The sequence below is a fragment of the Paroedura picta genome, chromosome 9 (genome assembly GCF_049243985.1).
Source record: "Paroedura picta isolate Pp20150507F chromosome 9, Ppicta_v3.0, whole genome shotgun sequence".
Taxonomy (NCBI): Eukaryota; Metazoa; Chordata; class Lepidosauria; order Squamata; family Gekkonidae; genus Paroedura; species Paroedura picta.
The window spans coordinates 40,736,873-40,762,513 of record NC_135377.1 but is presented as its reverse complement, the minus strand read 5'-3'; the positions used below and the strand labels follow the sequence as shown (position 1 = coordinate 40,762,513).

Genomic DNA, 25,641 nt, shown 5'->3' with positions numbered 1-25,641 from the left:
TTCAGTCCTGTCCCCAACCTGGTGGAATGAGCTCCCGGAAGAGCTAAGAGCCCTGTAGGAATTTCCACAGGGCCTGTAAAACGAAGCTCTTCCACCAGGTCTTTGGTTGAGGCTAGGGTGCAGGAGATCACAAGGACCCCTCAACAACTAGAACTATCAGCATCTCTAGGGTATGACGCCCTGGGGCGCTGAGGGAGGTGTGGTCACGGAAGTCGGAGGAGAGGTTTTTATTTTTCTTGTCGCCAGAGTAGGTTGGGATTTGGTTTTATGGTTTTTATGTTTTTATGTATTGGGATTTTATTCTTCTTGTAACCTGCCACAAATCAACTCAAAGTGGTGGGTAAGAAATCTAATAATAATAATGATAAATAGGTGGAGAATCCTAGAATTTGCTAAGGTTTGGTAGTTTATCAGGAATTTACAGTTATGTAGGGATGTTATGTAGAGCCTCTTGTGGCGCAGAGTGGTAAGGCAGCCGCCTGAAAGCTTTGCCCATGAGGTTGGGAGTTCAATCCCAGCAGCCGGCTCAAGGTTGACTCAGCCTTCCATCCTTCCGAGGTCGGTAAAATGAGTACCCAGCTTGCTGGGGGGTAAACGGTCATGACTGGGGAAGGCACTGGCAAACCACCCCGTATTGAGTCTGCCATGAAAACGCTAGAGGGCGTCACCCCAAGGGTCAGACATGACTCGGTGCTTGCACAGGGGATACCTTTACCTTTACCTTTAGGGATGTCACTCTGTCCACAGAAGTGGACTTCATGAAAGCTTGTAGTGGGATCAAATGTTGTGAGTCTAAGGTGCTACAATACCATCATTTATTTTTGTAACTATTATTGGATCTACTAAGTAAGAAGCCTATTAAGCACACCCCACTGAGTTTTCAAAATATAGGATTGCAGTCTGACAGATTATATTCAAAGTCAAAACAGGAAAGAAGAGCACCTGGCAGGATCAGTTTTCTTTTAATTTTCTAGACTTCTTCCATTTTTACTGTTTTGAATCCCTGAAAGTTCATGATGTCTCTTTAGCTGTTTCAGGTGACCTTTCAGCTGACTAGAATCCTATTGGCCTCATGCTCTGTTTTACAAAGTGAATCTGCAACATAAATTCAGCACTTTCTATTAAAATTAGAGAATCCATGTTGTAAGATGTATTGCAAGTTGCTGACTTATGCCTTTGCTATGTTGAAGCGAAAGCTTTTCTATTGTGAAACGGCCTAATGAAACTATGTAGAATTTATTACTGTCTTAGTTAATAGTAGAATCACTACTTACAGTAATAAAACCATTATTTTAGAATATGTCTTCTACATATCAATTATATAGAAAGCCTGAGCAATAGTGTGTGTGTGTGGAGGAAGGTAGTATTGAAGAAGGGGTGTGTGTGCATGCCTGTCAAGGAATAATGGATTTGTATGGTTGAGTGCTTCTTAATATATCAACCATGTTGGAGATCATAAACACCTATAAAAGAATGTGATTTTTTTTCCTACGAAGCATTTAGATTTTAGTAGAATGTTTATAGAACATTGCCACATTTTGTTAACATACAGATACTTCAGAGCGCTCTAGAAACAAAGGAGTTAAATTAGGTACCAGTGGGAACTTAACTGATTGTCTGCTGTTCTGTTTTATAATATTTCATAAGACATTTTGATGGCTTATGAAATTAGCCGCTGGGCTATGACAGATGTTTCTTTTTCTCCTTAAATAAAATAAAAAACAATTACTTTAATGACTCTAGTGTTAATTCTTCATAAAATAATTGCTTATGTTTGGGAATTAACACCTCCATTGTGCTTAATCAGACAAAACTAGAATTCAATACCCAACAGAATAAAAAAAACTAACCTTTCAAAAACGTTTGCTGTTCTGGCTCATTAAAGTATTGTCTCTGTTGGACAGCAGTTCTTGGAAGACCATAAAAATTAATAGTGTATTTAAAAAGTGCTTTATTGGCATGTTTTCCCAAATACTAATTTAGCTTTAGTGATGAGTTGTGCGGTCTTCCTGGCCATGGACTACTAAAGTAAATAGCGAGAATTTGAAGTTTTTCATGTCTTGTACTTTTTTTATTTCAGGTAAAAAAATGTCTCTTCTGCTTGACTTATAAACAAAAATTATCAACATTATAACTTCTCTAACTTGAGAAGTTTGTTATCCCTATATAGATCTTGTAGTGAGCACATGTCAGCTGGTTTCCATTTGGCATATCTCTCTGGTCTTCTCTCCTTTTCCTCCCCGCACAAATTTTGAGAGAGCAGTTTTTTACATTGTTTTCGTGAACATGGTTGAAACAATAGGAAGGAAGCAACTTGATTTGGCATTTCTTATAAAACTGGCAATTCATACCAGTAAAGGACTACTATATTCTCTAGCAGTTCATGGTTTCTCTTAGATGGAGTTCTTACTGCTCTTCTCATTCTTTAGACACTAGCCCTCATGATGGAGTTTTTTTTTAACATCAGAAAAAAATATCAGATTGACACCAGCCAAACAGGTGTTAAACCAAAAAAGGAAGCAGCGGGCATTGCTTAATAGTGCTTATACCAGCATCCTGGGCACTGTTTTCACTTTTCTTCTTCTTGGCTCAGTGGTTAAGTTGCCAGAATCCAGATTTATAAAGTCATCCCATTATAGTTTAGCCATCTTCTTGATTTCTTTTTGCATCTCAAGTACACCAGAATGTTGATCACGGGAAGGAGTAGAAAATCAATATGTTCCTAGTGCTACATTGCTTTTCTAGCCTGGAATTTCTATCTCAAGTGACTCTTCGTGTTAATTTCTTTCATTTTAGTGTTTTTTAGTTAAGATTTCTGAACTTTATATAACATTTATAAATTACTAATCTTACAGTTACTTTTACAGAAACAGCTTTATCTTGTATAATGGATGAGATGTACTTTTTTATTAGATAACATTTGTATATTCTGAGTGGTTCTGACATGTTTCTGTGATTCTGTCTCACTTTTTGCTTACTTTATTATTGGCTTCTAATGTTAAAGAGCTGCTAAATCACATGGACTGAATTAGAATTTGGTTATCGTAAATAATGCAGGTACACAGATGCTAGCTTAGGCCACTTGCATTTAATATGATGACTACAATGGAAGTGCTATTTAAATATTAGAAGATTATCCCCTTTGTTATTCCCACTTCCTTTCTTTCCCTATTTCACATCATTGGAGCTCTATTCTTACGTATTCATAGTTGAAGCAGTTTCTGACAGTTTCTTCTGCTACCACTGGCTTATTTTCTAGATGGGAAGTGATGGAATTTTGCGCCTCAGTAGTTCCGCTCTAAATAATGAATTCTTTGCATATGCAGCACAAGGGTGGAAACAACGACTGGCAGAAGGTAATTTCATACATGTTATTCAATTTACCAAATACTTATGATTTTTTTCCTTGAAAAGATGCCTTCTTGTCAAGAATACACACACTTTTAAGTACTTTTTGTAAAAGAGAAGGTAATTGGGTCTAAAAATTGCACATTCTTCAAATTGATTTAAACACATGTATGCCTAACGATCATGTAATTAAACCCGTTGGAGAAATCATTAACACTCGGGCATGGTCAGCGGCAAAAGGAAACATGATCACCAAAGGATCCGCTGGCTCAACACGATCAAAGCCGATACAGGGATGACCATGAACCAACTGAAAGAAGCAGTCATTGACAGAGACGTCGCCATGGGTTGGACACGAATGAATAGATAACATCATCATCATCATCATGCCTAACGATAGGTGTTTGTTTGAACAGCCATATTTTTAAAATGAATACACGTTTCCATTCCATGTCACCTATGGAGACCTAAATGCATGTGACAGAAAAGTCCCGTGTTGGTCACCACAGAACCGTTGTGGTGCCAATAATTGCCTTGCTGAGGAGATAGTTATGTGGCAGCTGAATGGGGGAAAAGGGTGCCATGTGTGGCCTCAATTTGAGGAAAGTCAGCCACAAAATGTGGACTACCTGCCTGTGGTATATTACCCCCAGGTGCTCACCCAACAGTGCCCTGTCTGTGTTGTGCGTGCCACTGGTGTATGTGTGCTCACTCTAATCCATATGGCAGGGAGTTGTCAGATAGCATTCTGTGCTGCACACCCTACCTCAGGAAATCTGGGGTGGACTACCTGGAACTAATTGTAGGCCTGGGGGACATGATAGGGTCCCTAGGAGGGGCATCACTGGAACAGGGAAGTCTGCTGATTGGGTGTGCATTTAGTCAGTATCCTGAGCTGCTTGGGGTCCCCTGAGCATGGCCACACTTCTGTGGGGGAAGTAAATTTGAAGTTGCCATGGTTGTCAATGGGCTACAATGCCATTTTTGATAGTGCAACTTTGTACCTAATTGAAACTGAAAACACTTTGAAAGCTGCCTAACTGCCACCATGCCCCCAGGAATGTGCACATTTGCACTGGCAGGGATTTTTTGTACTGTTGCTATCCCAATGTGCAGCTGGGACACTCTGCACCAGTGGGACTCAGCAACTTAGTGGCTTCAGTGCCCGGTACCATCATAAACTGCTGTTATGCCAGCCTAACTCTGTTAGTCAGTTGTTCCTATTCTGATTCAGTTCTCCCTCCCTTAGGATTTCTCTGTAAATCCCATCCCACAAATATATATTTAGTAAATACCCCCAAAATGGCCACCACTGAAATCTTGTTAATATTTTTACTCAGATATATTTTGCATTAAAATAATAGTTAATGTGTCAGATGAAGAATTAAACAATATGTGAATGAATATAAATGTAATATATAAAACAGGCCACATGGAGAAATTCTGAGAATGAATGACCCTATTGCAATCCTCTTGTATACCTGAAAAGCTGCTTCTGAAACTCATGTTACATCTAGAACCTCATCTAGTGTACCACAAAGACCTGAAGAAGAAATTGCAGAAGATGCTCTATAAATATTTGGAAACATTTGGATTGGTGTGCTAGAATCTTTGAAATTTGCCCAAATCTTATGGCTCAACATTCTTCATAATTATTTTTGCACTAGCTTTGTTTGTTTCAATGGTGCTTCTGTAAATACTTCCAGCCTAATTGGAATTGAAACTATTGTTAGGTTAGAGCCTTAGATAATATTTGAGTACCTATATCAAAATCTTACTGCTTTTATCTTTTAGGAGAATTTACTCCTGAAATGCAGTTGCGCATCAGGCAAGAGATTGAAAAAGAAAAGAAAACAGAACCCTGGAAAGAGAAGTTCTTTGAAAGATTTTATGGAGAAAAGTGAGTATCAACATAAAATTTAGTGTTTTAATAACAGGAGCCTCAAATGTAAATTAACATATAATTTCTTTTTAATGCATTTATTATACAAACAATTCAAGTACAATGTCAACATTATTGCCAAAAGATAAAACAGGAGAGGAAAACCATCTACACCATCTTGAGATTCTTGGAGGAAGGGCAAGATAAAAATAGATTTTAAAAGATATAGGGATTTTCTTAGATTTCAATATGAATTTCTTATGAACTTTTACTGAAAGATATATCATGTATCATCAGTGCAATCCATAAAGTGTAAATATCCTGGTTCTAATGACACACTAATAATAACAACAATATCATTTAATATTATGATAGATATTAACAGATCCAGTGGCAATAGCTAAAACCATGAAGTGCTAAAGTCATGTCTTCTTAATTAACTCATGATTTTTAGGTGTATAGTCATCCCTCTCGTGGCGCAGAGTGGTAAGGCAGCGATATGCTGTCTGAATCTGTCTGCCCATGAGGTTGGGAGTTCAATCCCAGCAGCCGGCTCAAGGTTGACTCAGCCTTCCATCCTTCCGAGGTCGGTAAAATGAGTACCCAGCTTGCTGGGGGGTAAACGGTGATGACTGGGGAAGGCACTGGCAAACCACCCCGTATTGAGTCTGCCAAGAAAACGCTAGAGGGCGTCACCCCAAGGGTCAGACATGACTCGGTGCTTGCACAGGGGATACCTTTACCTTTACCTTTAGTCATCCCTAATACCATATAATTTTGTCTTTCAATTAAATCCTGCAATTTAATAATGTTGTATGGATATGGCAATAGTTTTAATAGTTTTTCCCCATTTCATCTGTCATTGGCCTTCTTGGTTATTTTCTTCTACTTGTACAAACTTTGCTTTAAGGCCCCACACTTGTTAAAGCTTGCTTTAGCCCACTGGAGCCAATTTTTGTGTGCTAGTAGTGATAGCTTTCTCCCATTCTGACTACTCCTTTATCAAGTCTTTATCCTGTTTGTCTTATCTAAGTGTTAAATTTATGGGCAATGAAGTGTCATTTCTAGGTCTCTAGATAAGCTGTTGGCGATAAATGTGGAAGGATAGAGGTAATTGCAGATAATTTACAGTACTAGCAGCATCTCTGTTATTACAGATAGTGGATAAAACACCAGCACGTCAGCATTTTCCTTAAATGCAGGTCTTTCTTGATTGCATGTACAGGGAGTGATGGTTTGATATAATTTAAAGCACAAAAAGGACAGTAGGGTGATGTAACTGGACCTTTCTTTCTTCTTCAGCTTTCTCTTCTCCATCTGCTTTTTTGCCAGCTGGCTAATTTTTGCATGGGAACCTAGCTAGAGGAAAGATGACCTTGTGGGACAGAATGTGTGGGATGAGTAGTGAAGGGAGAGGGTTCTGTTCTTCCCACCCGTACACTTTCTTGTGTTCTCATTTTAGAATTTACTGCTTCCACAGGATTGCTGCACATTGCATGTAAAGATTCTAATCTGTAGCTCTCCAGTATAGTCTGGCCATTAACATAGGGCTATGCTTGATTTTTAAAAACTTGCATGAAGAAGTCAGGTATCTTCTGGTTTATTTCTGTGGTGAATGCACATGGAGAAACACTTCTAAAATGGCTGACATTATTTTCAGCTCCACAAAGGAATGGTTTGACTACTCTAAGACTTTCTGGGTGGAATTAGAATTAAGTCAGGGTATGTGTGAAATGCGGATTTGTAGCAGTTTTGGGGGGAAATTTTCAGATGTCAATTGAATGATAACACAACTTGAGGAATTGTCCTGTGCATTTTTACTTTGGCATATATCTTCTTTTACATTTGATAAATCAGTTTTTAATATATGAATACTGCAAGCAAAAATTATTGTTATTAATTTCACAAATTAAAATTGTGGGTATTTCTGGATTTTATGGAATTTAAATATTGGTGTTGTTTGTCAGGGAATGTAAATTCATGATTTTGTAATGGTAAAGCTTGTAATTTCTTTTCCTCAGTTTAGATTATTTCAGGGTCTCCCATCAGAAGATCCACACTGATCATGTAATTTGTTGTTTCTTAGATTCATAACTGGAGGCTTCGTAAATATCTGCTAAACATCATTTCTAACATAAGGTGGTCAATGACTATTATTGTTTCACTTTCAGATACTGGGTGGGATCCAGACTTCTTTTTTCACTCAGTCTCAACAGATTTCTCTCATTTCTACATCCCTTTTCCCACATGGCTTTTGTCCATTCAAGCCCTGTTAGTTCAGCTTAGTTTCTTGGGGTGTGGTCAAAGGGGAATCCCGCTTTTTTACCAACAGAAAAGCTATTTTAAGCGTTGTAAAGATCAAATCTGCTGTCTGGTGTGACAAGGCTTGTTTTTTTAGTTTGTATGACCCTCACTAGCTGCGTGGCTATGCAGTGATTACTCTGGAGGAAGGGAACTGAGCCTTATAGTACCTCTTCCTTTGTTTAACAAATTTTGTGACATTTAAATATTTTAAAAAATGTTCTATAAGCTATCAGATCATCTCTAGCCCTTTCATACCACCAAATGTAAACACTTATTCTGTATGACATTTTAATGTAACTGTTGTGGTCATGGAGATGTGGATGAGGTAAACTGAGATGATAGCAGTAGTAGTTTTGTCAGTTTGCCATAAGAAAATTAGAAAATTGAAAAAGATAAACTTTAGCTAAATGCATTCTACAGGCTTTTGAGTCATCCTCATTTTTCTGTCTCAATCCACTATGACCGTTTATGCACTGGGAACTTCACTGCCCCAGCTCCCATGCAGGAGCACAAATCAGGGGTGGATGAGGTGCACCAGGCCAAATGCTACTCCATGTGGGTGCAGGAAGAGGTGGGACAACCTGCCACGACTAAAACTCCAGCCTGCAGCCGGGCATGAAATCTCCAGTGCATAAACGGTCTATGACATGACATCACAGAAGTAACCGAACTGCACTTTTACCTTCAGATTTCTAAAGCCAATTGCATTAATCCCCACCAGAGTAGGTTTATCCATGGAGCACATGTAGCACATGATATGGGCCCTGCTCTTCCAGGGGCCCCATGTGGTGCCTTCCCCCCATGGGTCAGGGCCATAGGCTCTCTCTTCTCCCCCATTTCCCTCTTTAAGAACACTTGGATGGCCACCCCTTTCTCCTGTGGGGGGGCCCTTCCACCCCCAGTCTTGCTGCTCTCACTGCAATTGTACTCTGCTAGGGCCCCACGAATCCCTAAACTGGCTCTGGTGCTATGGGCCCTGCAAATCCTTAAAACACTAATGATCCCCACTTAGTATCAGTTTAAAAACATCAGCTTAGTATAAAATATCATGTACTTCCAAGTATTTCCAGCCATTATAAACTTTTTTTGAGTTGGTATAAACAGTTGGGAGTAAAGCTTCTTACCTTTTTGAAGATACCTGTTTGTAGATAAAAAGATTATATATCTGCATTATCCATCTTTAGTTCTTCAGCTTCATCCAAAGCTTATACTTTTCCAGTAAGCAGTGAAATTTCTGAAATGTAAGTAGTTATTTGAAGAGTTCATGACAACTTCATAGTTTAATCATGTGTGATTTCTCTTTAGGCTTGGAATGTCAATAGAAGAATCTATGAAGCTTACATCTGCACAGAACAATAATGAAGATGAAGATAATTCACTCTGTGAATCTTCAGATCTGCCTGGTTCTTCAAAAGAGGCTGTTTTTGAAGATCATAAAGAGAGAAATAATCAGCTATCACCATTGCCAGATACCGGTTTCTGTCAGTCCATTTGCAACATGGAACATGTTCCAGCCAAAGACGTGCTGACAGAAGCAGAAGACATTTTGATACCTGAGGAGTCTCTTATTCAGGAGGAGATTGCTGAGGAGGTTGAGACAAGTATATGTGAATGTCAAGAGGAGAACCATAAAACAGGACATGTGAATAATGAACAACCAGTCAGTCCAGTGGGCTCAAATGAAGAAACAGAAACTTTGTCACTTGAAGAGAATTCTGAATCCTGTGTTGTGATGAATGATGTGGTAGATGTATTGGCTCATGATGAAATTAAAGTAGAAGAGAAATTAGACTATTCCCAAGAACAAATGGCAGTCATGACTGACCAGTTGGAAAACAGTATGTCACCTTCACAGTCTGCTTCATCTACACATTCTCTCAGTAATATGGAAGAAAAGGACATGGAGTCTATAAAAGAGATAAGTCTCCATGGAAAATATTCCCCTGTCCTCAATGGTTCCTTGTTCACTGGTGGAAGTGTTGCTGTTCATATGGAGCTGCAGAGTGACCCTGAAGAGCAGTCATCTGAAAATGCTTGTATTTCTGAAACTTCATTTTCTTCTGGAAGCCCAGAAGAACCATGTGTTAGTATTGCATCTCCAGGAGGTGATACCCAGTCTACTTCAGAGGAGGCTTGCACTCCAGCATCTCTTGAAACAGCTTGCTCATCAGATATTTCTTGCACTGAAAACGATAGTCAGCAAAAACCTTTGAGTGATAGTGTACATACATCTTTAGTATCTGAAGTATCTCCAATGCCAGCCTCACCTGTAACATCAGAAGCATCTAATATATCAAATTTGCCTTTGACTTCAGAAGCATCACCAGTTTCTAATTTACCTTTACCGTCAGAAACATCACCAATGTCTGATTTGCCTTTAACATCTGAAACCTCTTCAGTGTCTTCTGTTCTTTTAGCTTCTGAAACATCTCATTCCAGCAGTTTGCCACTACCTTCAGAAACGTCTCCACTTTCCAGTTCCCCAATGAGTGAAAGATTTATTCTGCAGCAGAGAAAATCTCCATGTTTGTCTGAAGAATCTATGTCACCACTGAAAGAAGAAGCCTCTGCCATTCCTAATGCTTCTCAAGAGGAGTGTGTTACATCACACCAAAAACAGCTCCATGGCATACCTGAAACAGTGAAAGCTGCCATGCCTGAAGCTTCAACAATAGAAGAATCCCAGTCTCATAGAAATTTTGTTAATCAACCGTGTAGACCACATGCTGAAATAGAAAAAACTTTTAGTTCTTCTGCTTCAGAACATTCTTCTCCAGAGGTGATAAAAATGAGAAACCCTAGTGCTCAACAGAGAACTGAAAAGAAAGGTACCATCTCTCAGCTAGAGGTATCTGTCCTAACAGAAGTGGCAGGGAGCAAAAATACTGAATCTCTTCCACCTAAACCACATGATAAACTATATACCTCATCAGAAAAATTGGTGTTCTCAGAAGTGGGCAGAAGTAAGTCTCATAAACTGCAAGGAGCAGCACAGGGTCGATTTGAAGGTTCCTATTCTTCAAAGTCCTCAGATCCCACAAAGGCACCTGAAGTAAAAGGTGAAAATAGAGACCTGGAGATCCCAAAGAGGAAGACTGCTGAACATCATAGTTTTGGAATCTGCAAAGAGAAGCGAGCAAGAATTGAAGATGAACAATCTCATCGTAATGCATCAACAAATTCATCTGAGAAAGAGCAACCACCAAGAGAAGAGCCCAGAGTCCCACCTCTTAAGGTAAAATGATGGAGTGGGGGGGGGGGGATGTACTGACACACAAATATTAATCAACTTATTCCAGAGTAACTCAAACAAGATGAAAATTTTAAAAATTAAAAACAACAAGTAGTTCTAGAGAATGAAGCCTTTCTTCTGCTGGTTTCTAATGAGAAAAGGAGGTTGAGAGGGGACATGATAGCCCTCTTTAAGTATTTGAAAGATTGTCACTTGGAGGAGGGCAGGATGCTGTTTCTGTTGGCTGCAGAGAAGAGGACACGCAGTAATGGGTTTAAACTTCAAGTACAACGATATAGGCTAGATATCAGGAAAAAAAATTTCACAGTCAGAGTAGTTCAGCAGTGGAATAGGCTGCCTAAGGAGGTGGTGAGCTCCCCCTCACTGGCAGTCTTCAAGCAAAGGTTGGATACACATTTTTCTTGAATGCTTTAGGATGCTTAGGGCTAATCCTGCATTGAGCAGGGGGTTGGACTAGATGGCCTGTATGGCCCCTTCCAACTCTATGATTCTATGATTCTATGAAAGCCAAAGCTAACAGCTGATAGCATAGAGAGAATGATGTTAATTTCATTGCAAGCTACCAATGACCGTTTATGCACTGGAGGTTTGCCAGACTGCAGGCTGGAGTTTTAGTCGTGGCAGGTTGTCCCACCTCTTCCTGCACCCACCTTTGGCCTGGTGCGCCTCATCTGCCCCCGATTTGTACTCCTGCATGAGAGCTGGGGCAGTGAAATTCCCAGTGCATAAATGGTCAATGAGAGTATTGCCAGCATAATACTCCAGCAATATTTTAATAAAAGTTAAAGGTATCTCCTGTACACACAGAGTAATGTCTGACCCTTGGGGTGATGCCATCTAGCGTTTTCTTGGCAGATTCAATACAGGGTGGTTTGCCATTCCCTTCCCCAGTCATTACCGTTTTATCCCCTAGCAAGCTGGGTACTCATTTTACCGACCTCGGAAGGATGGGAAGGCTGAGTCAACCTTGAGCAGGCTGCTGGGATTGAACTCCCAACCTCATGGGCAGAGCTTCAGACAGTATGTTGGCTGCCCTACCACCCTGCGCCATCAGAGGCAATATTTTAATAGGAAACCATATTTTCTTCAGAAATAGGGCAATAAAACTTGTGGAGAGTGCTGTTATAGGAATTTTCCCTCTACTATCCTTAGAGATCTGCCCATGAAAACAAATTGTTTCCACTGCAGTATTAAAAGTTTAACACACTTTGATAACATTAATGTTACTAAATTCTAAGATGCATTATTTTTGGAAAGGCACCACTCCACACCCTATAAGAGTTAACCAGACACACTCAGTAGCCATGAATAAGGAGCTTTTGGGGGGGGGGGTCACATGCCTGGATAAGCAACTCTGCAATAGTATAGAATGTGACTATAGGTTTAAAATGAACTCCAGTGACTTTTCCTTGGTTCAGATGTGAGTGATAGTAGGTGGAATTATTCCCCTAGGACAGTAAGGTAGTGAACTTGCCAAGAACCAATGTATATTTAATTAAATTATATGGTTAAAAATCACATAGACTACATCAGAACAAGATACACTCAGGGGCTTTTCGCACACCTTCAAAATCGCACAATGGTTGCCAATTGAAAACGCTACTGATTTGCCGTTATGCACAACGTCGTTGACAATCTGCCACACACCTGAAACCGATCTGCAAAAAGCACTTCCTTGTAGCGCTTTCAGGGAAATCCCCAAAAGTGGATTCACCCTCCGGAAAGCAATACACTCCTGCAACCAATCTGCAACACTAGCGAAAAAGACCTGTGCGTTAACATTGTTGTGGTTTCTACAAAGTCCCTCCCCCTGGCTCTCTCCTCTGATCTTCCGGCGAAGCGATCGCCATTTTTTTTTCTCCGAGCGAACGGGGATAAACGCACCAGCGAGCCTCTTTCTGTTTAGAGGCTTCCCCGGCTTCAGTCCCTCCCCTTCAGTCACTAAGCACAAAGAACAGAAAAGCCCGTTTGCTGATGTATTTTCCCTTTATTTTTTACACATTCATTCAGCCAAAAATCGGGCCCGTGAGAGGGGGGGGGGATTTTTTTTTTCACTCGGAGGGAGCGTGGCAACGATGAAATGACAGCTCAAACACACCAGGCAGCTGGATGGGTCTCTCCGTTGCAGCGAATCAACACAGATTCGTTGCAATGGGTCTGTTTTTTTTTTTAACTTTCTTAAAGGGAAATGGGCTGTTTGGGAGCATGCTAACGGCTGCCCATTGGCTGCTTGACGGCCAGGGGCGGGACGAGCTTGGCAAGAGCGCTTCCTTTCTAGCGATTTCTGCCGAGACCGGAAGCCTGTGGGAAACACTACAAAACGCAACTGGATTCCACTACAAAGGCAGGTATGCATAACGATGAATTCCACTATTTTAAATGGCGATTTTTCATTCAGCAACCAATTTGCTACAAAGATCCTGGTGCGGAAAGCCCCTCAATATAGGGTTGCAAAAACTTTGCCAAGAACTTACATAAATATTATATGTTGCATAAAGGGCACAATGGGCTTGTGATGGACAATAGTTATTAAAGGATATGTAATATTCAGCCTTTTCCTCAGAATTGCTGGGGAAGAATTTCCACATGCTGTGAAACCTTTCATGAGATATTAAAGGAATTCATTATGTATAATTCTTTAATGAGATTCACTTTTTCCTTTTCAGATCCAGCTTTCAAAAATTGGTCCGCCTTTTATTATCAAGAGCCAGCCTGTTACCAAACCAGAACCTAGGGCTTCACCAAGCACATCAGTCAGTAGCGGGAGGAACACTGGGGCCAGAACACTTGCCGATATCAAAGCAAGAGCCCAGCAAGCGAGAGCTCAGAGGGAGGCAGCCGCTGCTGCAGCGGTTGCAGCAGCTGCAAGCATTGTTTCTGGCGGCTTAGGGAGCCCCTGTGAAGGCGGGAAGACTAGAACTTTGGCACACATCAAGGAACAGACCAAGGCCAAATTATTTGCAAAGCACCAAGCAAGAGCCCACTTACTCCAGAGTAACAAAGAAACCAAGTCTCAACATGCGTCAAAGGAAAGTCCATCAGTCTTAGAGATCTCTGCCTCTTCTGAAACAAAGATTGAAGGTTCTACTGGTGTAATCATAGTTAATCCTAACTGCAGGTCTCCTAGCAACAAGTCTGCTCACCTTCGTGAAACTACCGCTCTGTTGCAGCAGTCATTGAATGCCAGTACTGTTTCAGAAACTAGTACTGACAACTCTGAACACAGTTCTGAAGAAAATATACCTATGTCTCATTTGTGTGAGAAAATTCTTTCATCTACCTCTGCAGAAAGTAACAGTGTGTCAGTGCTGTACAATAAAACCTCAGTCCCCATGTCTGTGTGTAGCACTGTTATGTCGGGAGCAATTAAGGAACTTCCTTTTGCAGGTTCCATTGAAAAGTCCTCTGTTCTAATGTCCATTGAAAGCACAGACTCAAAGGCTTGCAATATAAGCATGCTGAAATCCCTCCAAGGAAGTGACACTCCATGCATTACCGCCATGCCAAAACGTGTTGAGAGCCCCACTGTGCCAGCTGCAATAGATAATACAGTTCTGTCAAATTCCATGGAAGAAAAAAGATTGCCAATAGCAAGCAGCAATGCAAACATTGCCATGTCCAGTCAATATACCACTGTGCCAACTTCATCCATTGCAAATAATTTGCCAAATCCTCTGGGTGGCAGCTCTGTTCTCATTCCTCCAGTGGGATCAACAAAGAGATACTCTTCTGATAAGATAGGTATACCAGGATGCAGTGATCCAAGTACTTTGTCAAGTAGCTCCTCTGTTAGGGCGACTTCACACTGCAGTGAAGCACTTCCAGCAGCAGATTCTGGTGTCAGGACTTCCATTTCAGTATTTGCTGGTAACATGATGACAATAAGTTCTTATGAGAGCTCTGCCAAACTGATTGCGGAGGCTGTAGACAGAAATTCTGGAATGAGAAATCGAATAGATATGTCTGGCAAATCCTCAGTAAGTTATGCACAAGCACCCATGAATAGATCCATTCCTTGTAAAGTCATCGTTGATCACACAACAACAACAATGAACTCAAATTTGTCCCTGGGGACTTCCTCTGAAAACTCAGAAATCAACACAGATATGCACAGCCGGCCTAACAGGACAGAAACTGCCTTACAAAATATAGCATGTCCTCAAGTGTCTGTAATCAGCAGGCCAGAGCTTTTGACTAATGAAAATCTGGACCACAGCTCTGGCTTTAACACCACCAAGCAAGACAGCAAACATTTGCAAGCGGCATGTACCAGTCTTCGAGAAGTGCCTCTAGCTCCTCAAGATAAATGCCTTGAGGCTATTCCTCCAAGCCAAGTCTTTTCTGAACAATTACAAGGTTCTTTGGCTTTCAAAAGTGAAGCAGATCCTGTCTGTTCCAACCCCTATAACAGCAGCAGAATCTGCTGGAATGACGAGGAGGCAATGAATACTGACCAGTCTCTGATTAGCCATCTTAACCCAAATAAACATAAGGAATACACTGAGCAAAACTGCATTAAAAATGTCAAAACAGAGCCTGCAAGTTTTGTACATTCGAGGAACGTTGTGACCAGCATGGCCTTGCCTGTTAAAGCAGAAGCAAATGAATCTGACAAATGCTTTAGGATGGACACTGAAGATTTTGCAAGACCAGAAATGCCTCTTCAAGCAGCAGAAATGGTCACCAGTGCACAGCCAACCCAAAGCTCCAAGGTAGTGGTTACAGATTCCATGGAGAACTCTTTGTCACTGACCACAGAAACACTGAAAAGAGTTACAAGTGCTGGCAGTTCGAGCTGTCGTTTGTCATCAGTAGAAGCCAACAATCCTCTGGTGACACAGTTACTACAAGGCAACCTGCCGTTGGAGAAAGTATTACCACAGCCCAGGTTAGGAGCCAAGCTAGAAATTAACAGGGTTCCCTTGCCTTTACAAACTACCTCTGTATGTAAATCAGTGACATCTGAGAGAAACGTGGCTGAAAATCCTGCCAGTTCTCCAAACACAGATGGCAGAAGTTTTACAGCAGCCAGTATAGCCCCACTGCAAATCAGGAAGCGTGAAAACCATCCTAAAAAGAGGATGGCCAGGCCAGTGGGGGAAGTGAAATGTGAGCCTGGGAAGCCAACCATGGAGACCGACGTTAAAGTGGGTCCTTGTGTAATCAGTGCCGGCATGAACCAACTTGGGCATGGCCAGCTGTTTAAGCAAGAGTGGCCAAACAAGCATCCCATTCAAAGCAGAATCTCCCACAGCCCAGAGATAAAGCAGCAGAAGAGGCCGTTGCCCTCATGCAGTTTCCAACAGAACCTATTCAATGTGGACAAAAATGGCAGCTTTTCTGCAGAAGCTGGTACCTCACACAGGCAGCACTTCTACCCACTACCCATGGCTGCAAGAGGGCCTGTTCCCACAGCTGCATTGATGCAGGCAACGCTAAAAGCACCATCTGGCTGCAGTGCCTTTGCTTTTAGCAGGCAGCTAGACCAGAAGGGGTTGGGAGAGGCCAACATTTCCCCAGCTCACCAGCTGAGGCTGGGGAGTGTTTTTTCCACTAACATTCAAATTAAGGAAGGTGATGACATTTCTAGTGCCTCACAGACTCTGCAGAATAAATCATTAGTCCATCCCCCTCCACCTCTACCACCCCCTCCACCCCCTCCTCCCCCACTGCCCCCTCCTCCACCCCCTCCTCTCCCCAATGCAGAAGCTCCATCGAATCACAAACAACTGACAGTTACTATGGAAACCACTAAAAGACTTAGTTGGCCTCAGCCGGCCAGCGTCTGTAGCAATATAAAAACTGAACCCGTTTCTTTTGACGAAGGTCTAAGCAGCAGCTGTGAGCTGGGCATTAAACAAGCTTCTTATGATCAGAACGAAGTAAAAGAACAGTTGAAAGCCTTTGCATTGAAAAATGCCGACTTCCCGTCTTATTTACTTCCTGAGCCCCAGAAGCCTTTCCCCCAATTAACGGCTCAGAAAATACAGACTCAGCAGCAGCAGCAGCAGCAGCAACAGCTCTGTGGAAATTATCCGACTATCCACTTTGGTAGCACAAGCTTCAAAAGGGCAGCCTCTGCAATTGAAAAATCAATTGGAATTTTAGGAAGTAGTTCAAACACAGCCTCAAGCCTCTCTATTCAGAACACTCCAATTCCGGTTCAGAAATTTGCTGACAGCAGCAGTGCAGATGAGCTGGAACTGAAATGCTCTTGCAGGCTGAAAGCCATGATAGTGTGTAAAGGCTGCGGAGCCTTCTGCCATGATGACTGCATAGGCCCTTCAAAACTGTGTGTCGCTTGTTTAGTTGTTCGGTAGAATCTAAAGCAGAGATGCAGGATCCCTTGTTCCCATGGGAGAGAACACCGAAAAAATGGAGGAGCAACTGGAATATTTCAGGCCATTTTGTATCTGGATACAAGATATTTCTGGGGAAGCTTTGTTTAGAATTGCATTGTTTCTGCTTGCATGATGTTCCCTGGAACTAAGAGCCCCCTTTAGAAATGTGCCCCCAAGGGTTAAAAACCTTTCAGCTTTCTTGCTGTGTTTAAGTGTAAAATTGCATTTTCATTTCTATTTATGAGCACCAAGTGCAGAATATTGTGTTCCCTGTTTATAAAAGATAACCACTGTCTTCCTTGAAAGAATTACCAGTTTCATTATCTCCAGATTTCTTTGCATGGAATAGTGCAGGAATGCAGGAGAATCTTACCAGGGATGAAGAGATTGAATAGGAAGAATGGTATACTGCTGTCACTAGTGGACCATTATGAGTACTGCCATTCAGTAGCAGCTGTAATTATGATTGCTGTCCATGTTTGACCTATAGGCAGCAAGAAGGAATGAAACAGTTTGACAACCTGATATCAGGAGCTTAGCTGCATTATGACAGGCTGTTATATTGGAGATTTTAATTAAGCCAGCTATAGAGGATTACCTATATCAAATTGTAATTTGCATGATTTGAAAAGTTTGGGGATGGGGAAGGATGATAACTTCTGCTCTTATAATGTATTAACCCATTTATCTTTCCCAGACCTCACCTATACATTTTGCCCTGAGTGGTGCTATTCATATATACATATATGGACCATATTACGTAAACAAGCATGTTCTTAGCAGTGATATCATTTGATTCGAACTCAGTGTAGAGCCAAAACAGCAAACAAAAAAATCACATGTACTTCATTGTTCTTTTAACTATGTTTACATTTTAAGATACTTAGTAAACACCTCTTTGTTTTTTTTAGAAAAGTTACCCTACAAGTATTTGTGGGACTGTTAGAGGGATGAAGAGATTTTAAAGGGATACTGCATCTTTTAATGCTCAGTATTGACTCTAGTAGTGGTTTATGCTGATATTCAAGAGATATAAACCACCAAAATATTGGAGAAGAGCTGTGGCAATAGAGGGTTCATTTTCTACTAATAAGGATGTTGCCAAGGCATAAAAATATGGGGTTTGATTAGAGCAGCGACTTGGTTATCTTAAAAATCATTTTCTCCTTCCAAGGAGAACACACAAAGTAGAATGAAAGCTACTCACATGCTGTCATGAATTTAACACCACTGTGAAGTAAACATGGGAGAAATACATTATTTCCTACCCCCACAGTAGAACCTTACAGACTTCATGCCTGGCAATCCATGCACAAAATTGGCAATTTCTACCTATCTCTCATGAAAGATTTATAATGGAAAAGTGCTGCACTGAAACCTCGAATATTTTACTATCTGAAACAAATTGTGCAACATTATTTTGGTTCAATGTTTTAATAATACATGGTGATATATTGAATTTGTTTATTATTAAATCAGTAACTCATAAACGGTTCAGGCATGTACATGCTAGTGAGGTTCTGCTGTTCTAGAAGTCATATTTGTGTTCTTGTGGGACCATATTTAATATAAGATCTGCCATTCCATGAAGTCTGTTTCCTTTACTTTTTGTTTAATGAGGTGAAATATGTAGCGCTCACATTCCTGTAGCCAGTGGTCCTGTGGTTTGACTTTCTGTTTTGTTTTCATTATAAGACAGATTGTCTTGATACCCTAGCAGGGATGGCCAAACTGAGGCTCTCCAGATGTCTGTGGACTAGAATTCCCATGAGCCCCTGCCAGCATGGCAGGGGCTCATGGGAATTGTAGTCCATAGATATCTGGAGAGCCTCAGTTTGGTCACTCTGCATAGTATATTGCACACAATTGTCACATCAAGGCAGGCACTAAGAGGCAATGGTCTATTGTAATTTAAAAGCACTCAGAGAGAATTAACTTGCAGATTTTCAGCACTTTCAGTTATCCTTGAAGAGAGGTTTAAAAAAAAATCAAAAACATGTTTTTGTAATGTGTAAGTAAATGGCTAAAGGGAGCCATTGTTAAACACACATGTGCTTGCATATTTAGTTGAACTTAAGAGCAACTTAAATTAGAATTCTGTTGTGAATATATGCAGTGGATGATGAAATCCCAGTTCCAGTTAAATTCCTGCCTGCCCTGGAGCCAGGATTATATCTGATGGGGTCAGAGTATTTTCTTTTTTAAAAAAATAACCACAGTGACCAATTCAGAGTTAGAATAACATCTTCTACCTGTTTTAGGAATGTATCATTTATTGACTCCAAAAACATAGTACAGAGATTTGGACCCAATCCAGAGGAAGCTAAGCACTTAAGGCTGCTTATGCATTCTTACTTGAGAGTAAGAGCCACTGAACTGAAATGTACCTCCAAATAAACTTACATATGGTTGGGGAGCAAGTCTCATTGATTTAAATAGAATTTTGACATGCTTGGCTTTCTCCAGATGATACCATTTATCTCACCAAATTCAAAAGTTACACTGAACACGTGTACAATCCCTGTATAGTATACACTTGATAAATCTTTGTGTGCGGGTTGAGTAATTCTCATGTTACAGTTAATTAATGTACTTCTAAATGTGTGGTACAAAATTCATATCTAACAAGGTACTGGTTCCTGGTTTTATAAAGCTGACGACATTAGCTCTTTCTTCCAAACAGACGTACACATATCCAAGCAGGATGTATGTGTGTTCAGTGTAACACATGAACAGGGTTTCTGTGTTATGGTTGGTATAGCATTTGAATTACTTTTAATTGTTCTCTCTTAATTATTTGAATGAGGGACAGACTAGAAAGGAGTGGTAGTTGATTTGTGTGTTTAAATTTAGGTAAGCTGTGAAGTAAGCATGTAGAAACTTGGGTTGGGTTCTGATTTTTAACAGCAAAAGTAATATGCGGGTGAAGAGTCCTGAACCTTCCTCCACTTTTGCTGTACCCCCTTTTATCTTCTCTCCACCCAGCACCTTTCTTGCAGTAGTTTCCACTAGTGTTATCAGAACTTGGCCAGGAGAGAAATGCATGGAGAAACTGGCTCTGGGGATATATCAGCAGGTAGAGGGAGTATTTAGCACCCTCTACATGTGCAATGTGTTTATTGCAAATTAAGCCTGTGTGCACACATGTGCTTTTTATAAACACAGGATTGGAGCTGATCCAGGTTTAAACAGTCATCACAATTTAGCTTAGTCCTAAAGATGTGACTGACTAGAAGTTCTCTGTATTCATGATATGTGTGTGTGTGCATGTGTGTGCATGTGTAAGGTGGAATGATTGCTGTTGCTTTATTTAGCATAGGATTGGGTGTCCTTTAAAATGGTCATTGGACATATGGAGCTATGTGTTATTCTATGTTTGTCCAAGCTTCTCCCTAGTGGAATTCAAGCCACTGTTTTCTTATGTTGCACCAAGAATTTATTTTGGCTTTCTATTTGGAAACAGCTGAAGGCAGCACTAGTAATTTCTGAAAACTGTCCACACAGATGATAATAGGTATTTTGTTGACAGTCAGCACTGCATTATTATTCTCTCATTCTTGTCCACTCTTCAGTCCCTATGTCACTGAATTCAGCCATGACCGTACAGTTTATGACATTGGGTTTGCTAGGTTTATGTACGGAAAGAGGGCAAAGGGGGTAATGCAGCTTAAGAGTCCATGTCACCATGCATGTGTGTTGGGGAATATCTGCAGCTTTTCCAAGTATTCATTCTGTATATTTCTCATACATCTGTACATATATTCTTTTCTCAGGATAGCGGGCTTTTAAAAAAGAGAACGCATGGAGCCATTCATGTAACAAATAATTGTAATGTTATTTGAAAGAATGTGGAGGTCCTAAGGCTTGTTTAGGTTGAAGTCATATGAAACAATATCCTTTGGTAAGGGAAAATGTGAGAGAATTGTATAAAGCATAGCCATTATAATGGAAAAGCTTGTCTCATTTATTTGGATGCTAAGAGCTGATGAAAGCTAGTATGACCAGCTAAACTCTGCAAATATTGGCTTACGTGAGTGGGTCTGCTTGCATTAGCAAGTTAACATTTGATGAGGGGAATTGTAAAAGCTTCCATCCTCCACAATTAGAAAAAAAAATGACAAGATGTAGTTTTTCCCGTTCTGGAGATGCAGAAGTGTTTTTCCATGAGTCCTCTTCGTAGATTCTTACAGCTCTTTAAATGAGTGTTTAATTGCAGGATAGCTAGCTTCAGTGACAGAATAAAATTTGAGTCCAGAGTGTAAGCTAGGGCTGAGCCAAATTTTTGTGATGTTTGATATTTCATGCAAATGTTGCTGGGGGAGGACTGTACCTCTCAGTCATGCACAGTTTTTATACCTGCATATAGTCCGGTTTTCCATGACTGATTTGGTAGTATCTCTCTCTTTTTTAACCAGAAAGGGTCTGTGTGCTAATTCATTCTAGCCAATCAAGAATCCTGTAGTAAATATGTTGGTATGGTAGCATCACACATAGCCAGTCAGAATTGGCCTTTGATGAGATCATTAAGGCCTAACAAAATCCTCCACTATCTTTCTAACTTAGAGCACAGGAGAAGAGGATAAGTAGATTCCTGTTGCCCTTTCTTCTTGTGCTGCACTTGGGGTTTCATTCATAGGACAATGCAGTAAAAACCTGCTGTTCAATTCTTGTTATGCCTCACTAGCTGGGACATATAAATACGTAAGAGTTATGAATCTACTCTGATTTACCTGTGATATATCAGAAAGGAGACTGCTGATAAGGGATACAGGACCTTAGGATAAGGTACAGACTGTCCTAGCTTTTCTTCTTCCTCTCAGTAACAGATGGTGGGGAAATGAACAGGTGCAGATGTCTTCATCATATACACATCCATACAGAATAATATATATGTATTTTTTAAATATCCATAATTATTCAATCTTAATTTCAGCACTTTTTCAAGGAGAAATTAAAAGGCGTCCCTATGTTCTTCCATTTCTCTATTTTGTTAAAATCATGTCTGAGATCTGTACACGATATTGGGGTATTTGTTATGTGCATTACATAATTTTTCTAAACTGAAATTCCCTAGTACTTTTATTGGAACTGTGTAAAGATTTGGTGAACTGGGCACTCCCCATTTTGTATTCCATATACCTGCTATGATGTAGTGCATGATTTTTTTTTTGGGGGGGGGGGGGAAGGTTGAGCCATAAAGCAAAATGTATTTCATTTGTACTAGAGATTTCTTTTTTTAAGTGGTATGTGTTGTCAGGGTGAATGATTGAATTCTGCTTTCAGGACCTTGAAATTTCTTGCTCAGTTTCTAAACTGGTGCATATGGTGCTTTATAATGCAGTTTTTAAAGTGAGATTACCTTATGCTGCAGCCCTTACAAACATGCGCACAATTTAAGAGAAGTTGTTATAGCCTCTGGTTTTGCATAGTATGGTGAAGACCCAGGATAAACACTTGACAAGAACTCAGAATCACCACCTAGCAGGATCATCTTAGCTAACACATGAGAGGCCATGTATTAGACACTGAATGGCTGATTCCATGTGACAGCAGCAGTTATGTACACTCGTGGAGGAAATGCCAACAATACTGTTCAGTGGATTATCATGGACCTGTGTAGCTAAATGCTTCTGAATCGAAGGGGGCAAAATCCTGTTGTCTTCAGTCACCATGCTTTGTCCTTGTAAAACCAACAAAATAGTATTTTTAGTCTAATTTAAAGGAGCTGCTTCTTTTATAGCACATATTTCACTTTGTACTATATTTGATAGTTAAAAGATAATTTAGCCTGTAGAATACTTTGTTGTATTTGTACTGTTGATGAATGTTACAAAAGTGCTTTACTTTGTTGCCATAATTCTCTTGTACTGCTGTAAAACTTTTTTTCTGCTTTTCAAAAACCTAAATCGATTGACATTTTCGGTACCGGGTTTTGTACATGTTATTATTTTTTTTAATTTGTCAGTATTTTGAATGTTTACATCTCTTTGACACTAGCCATTCAATGCCTTTTTAGGGTAGCATTTCTCCTGCCCAGGATAAGAGCAATGTGAAATCAACCCATATCTAACTTGCATGAGGAATAGACATTCATGTGGGTTGGGGTATCCTTGCCATGCATAGATATTTTGCATCCACATGTAGAGAAATAAGATCTCCCTTCAGTCCTCTACCAAAGAAGAAAAATTATTCCCATAGGACAAGTTCTTTAAATTCTCAGAAGGGGGAACTGTTGATTTCATTGGCATTACTACGGTTTACTGTTATGCTTGCTTTTATTACCTGACTAAATGTGACCGAGTGGAAAAAAGGGTTAAACTATTTTTTTGAAGAGACAGTGTTTGGTTTAGAATTCAGGGATCATGCTTTCATCAATGGTGCTGTTCATTTTTGTTTTTGTTTTTAAACAAAACCATGTGTTGCATACAAACTTGACTGATGATCACATAACTATAAACCAAGATTTGTTCTGTCTACTTGTTTGCTCTCTATCCTCCCAGGCCCTTGAAAATAACAATTTGGGCTTCAATATTAAAATATTCTGACGAAAATAAAACCAAAAATACATGTTTGTTTCCCCCCCCCCTCTTTTTTGTAATGTGCGATATGAAAATAAGCTGATTTCATTGGACATGGAAAATATTGCTGCTAAACCAAAATGATGTAAATATAATATTAATAACTAGGACCAGGGTCACCAACATGGGTTCCATGGCACCTGCTGGCACCTTTCCTGGTGCCTGACATGTAGTTTAAGAAAACGGGTGGGGCCAGGTATGTCTTTTGCCCAGCAAGGTTTCTTATTGGTCATTGGAGATTTGATTGGCTCTGCAAATTTTTGGGAATATTGCTTTGGTAGCAGCTGCCAACCCAAAACAAGGATCTTCATTATATGACTGAATGCAAGGTGTGGCAGCCATTGTGCTGCTGGCCCACCCCCTTGCAGCAGCCATTGCATGCGTGTGCCCACCCCGCTGTGCCAGAATTCCATAGGTGTTGGGAACCCCTGAACTTGATGTTTGTATGTTACAGGCCACTCTTTCTATGTGTTCTCAAAGGTTACTCCAGACTGGTTCCTGCTATAAGACATCGGCCCAAATATAGACTAAGTTTGGATACAGAACTTTCAGTAGGAAAGTGAAACACCCCATTTCTGTAGATATGAGAGAGCTAGCATAGTATAATGATTAAAAGAGTGTGCTGTGATTTGGGAGATCTCCACACATCACCTCTGTCACAAACACACTAAACTTCATTAGGCAAGACACTGTTTTTCAGCCTGTTGCACCACCTTCTGTAGTATGGCAGTAATGATACCAGCTTGCCGTTGTGTTGTGAGGGTTACAAGAAGATAAGATGTGTGAAAAGCTCTGAACAGTAAATGAGTCTTACACATGCTTCTAATGAGAATAAAATGTGTGTGTCTACAAGTTGGTTGGCATGATTTTGCCAGTGGAGGTACACTTGTCTCCTGTTATTGGCAGGTGACCAAATTCAGCCTGCCTGTATTTCTATGAAGACTAATCCCAGGCATAAGAGATCATAAAGCTAATTTGGAGTATTTACCAGATAACTGTGGTGATGACTATGGCCCAGTGATTGCAACCATGACTTACTCTGATGCATTTGTGTCATAGATGCCTTATGCTTCATCAAAATCTAGCAATGGGGATTGCTGGGCTTCATCATAACCATTCATTGTGTTCATTAAGTTTATTTATATTTCAACTTCTATACCGCTACTCCCAAATGGTTCCCATATACGATCTTATGTCAAAACTGGAAAATGTCAAGAAACGTCTTTGAATGGGTGACGTTTAAAACTTGGAGTTTTGCACATTGGCTTTTGAAATCTTACAGGTTCTGTACCCACATGTATGTAAACATGTTTACCCATATTAAAACAAGGGCAATTATTAAAAAAATAAATGCGGACCCATGAGAAAGTTACGGAGAAATTGCCTCTCTGCCCCTCCTCCTCCTCTCTCCGCCCTAATATTCCTCCATACTACCTACTCTGTTGATTCCACTTACAGCAGGAAAAGAAGTCCTGCTTGGGGAAACAGGTGCTGAGCGCTGGTGGTGTTTGAGTTGGGACAGAGCCTTCAGCCACCTGGCTGCCAACCCAGCCCAAGCTGCTAGCACCCAGCACTCGCCATGTGCCTCCACTCACCATGTGCAGGCTTAGAATCATAGAGTTGGAAGGGGCCCCCAGGGTCATCTAGTCCAACCCCCTGCAGGAACTCACAACTACCTGCCCACCCACAGTGACCAAAATTTCATGCCCAGATGATCTCCCTGCCAAGCATCTCCGGAACCCAGCCTGGCCTGGAGGAAATTCACCCACCATCCTTCCCATCTGGAGGCTACAGCTACTCCATGAGGTCCCTGCTAATGCTACATATCCCCTCCCCATTATGGTCGCTGCTTACTCCCCATGTGGTTGCTGTTTACCCAATGCATCCCCTCCCCCGATTCCAACAGTTCTGCTCCATCAGCCTGGCTTAAACTAG

The 25,641-nt window shown here is 40.6% G+C and overlaps 1 protein-coding gene across 2 annotated transcripts in view; it reads left to right on the top strand.

The window, feature by feature from the left end:
* The window catches only part of ASXL3 (ASXL transcriptional regulator 3), a 62,868-nt gene extending 39,815 nt beyond the window's left edge, over positions 1 to 23,053 (top strand). For both annotated transcript variants that reach the window (XM_077352494.1, XM_077352496.1), the window contains 4 exons: positions 3,260 to 3,356; positions 5,143 to 5,248; positions 8,840 to 10,769; positions 13,454 to 23,053. In XM_077352494.1, coding sequence (XP_077208609.1) covers positions 3,260 to 3,356; positions 5,143 to 5,248; positions 8,840 to 10,769; positions 13,454 to 17,107 — 5,787 coding nt within the window. In that variant the 3' untranslated portion in view covers positions 17,108 to 23,053. The remainder of the gene's footprint in view (positions 1 to 3,259; positions 3,357 to 5,142; positions 5,249 to 8,839; positions 10,770 to 13,453) is intronic.
* The last annotated feature ends 2,588 nt before the right edge of the window (positions 23,054 to 25,641 follow it).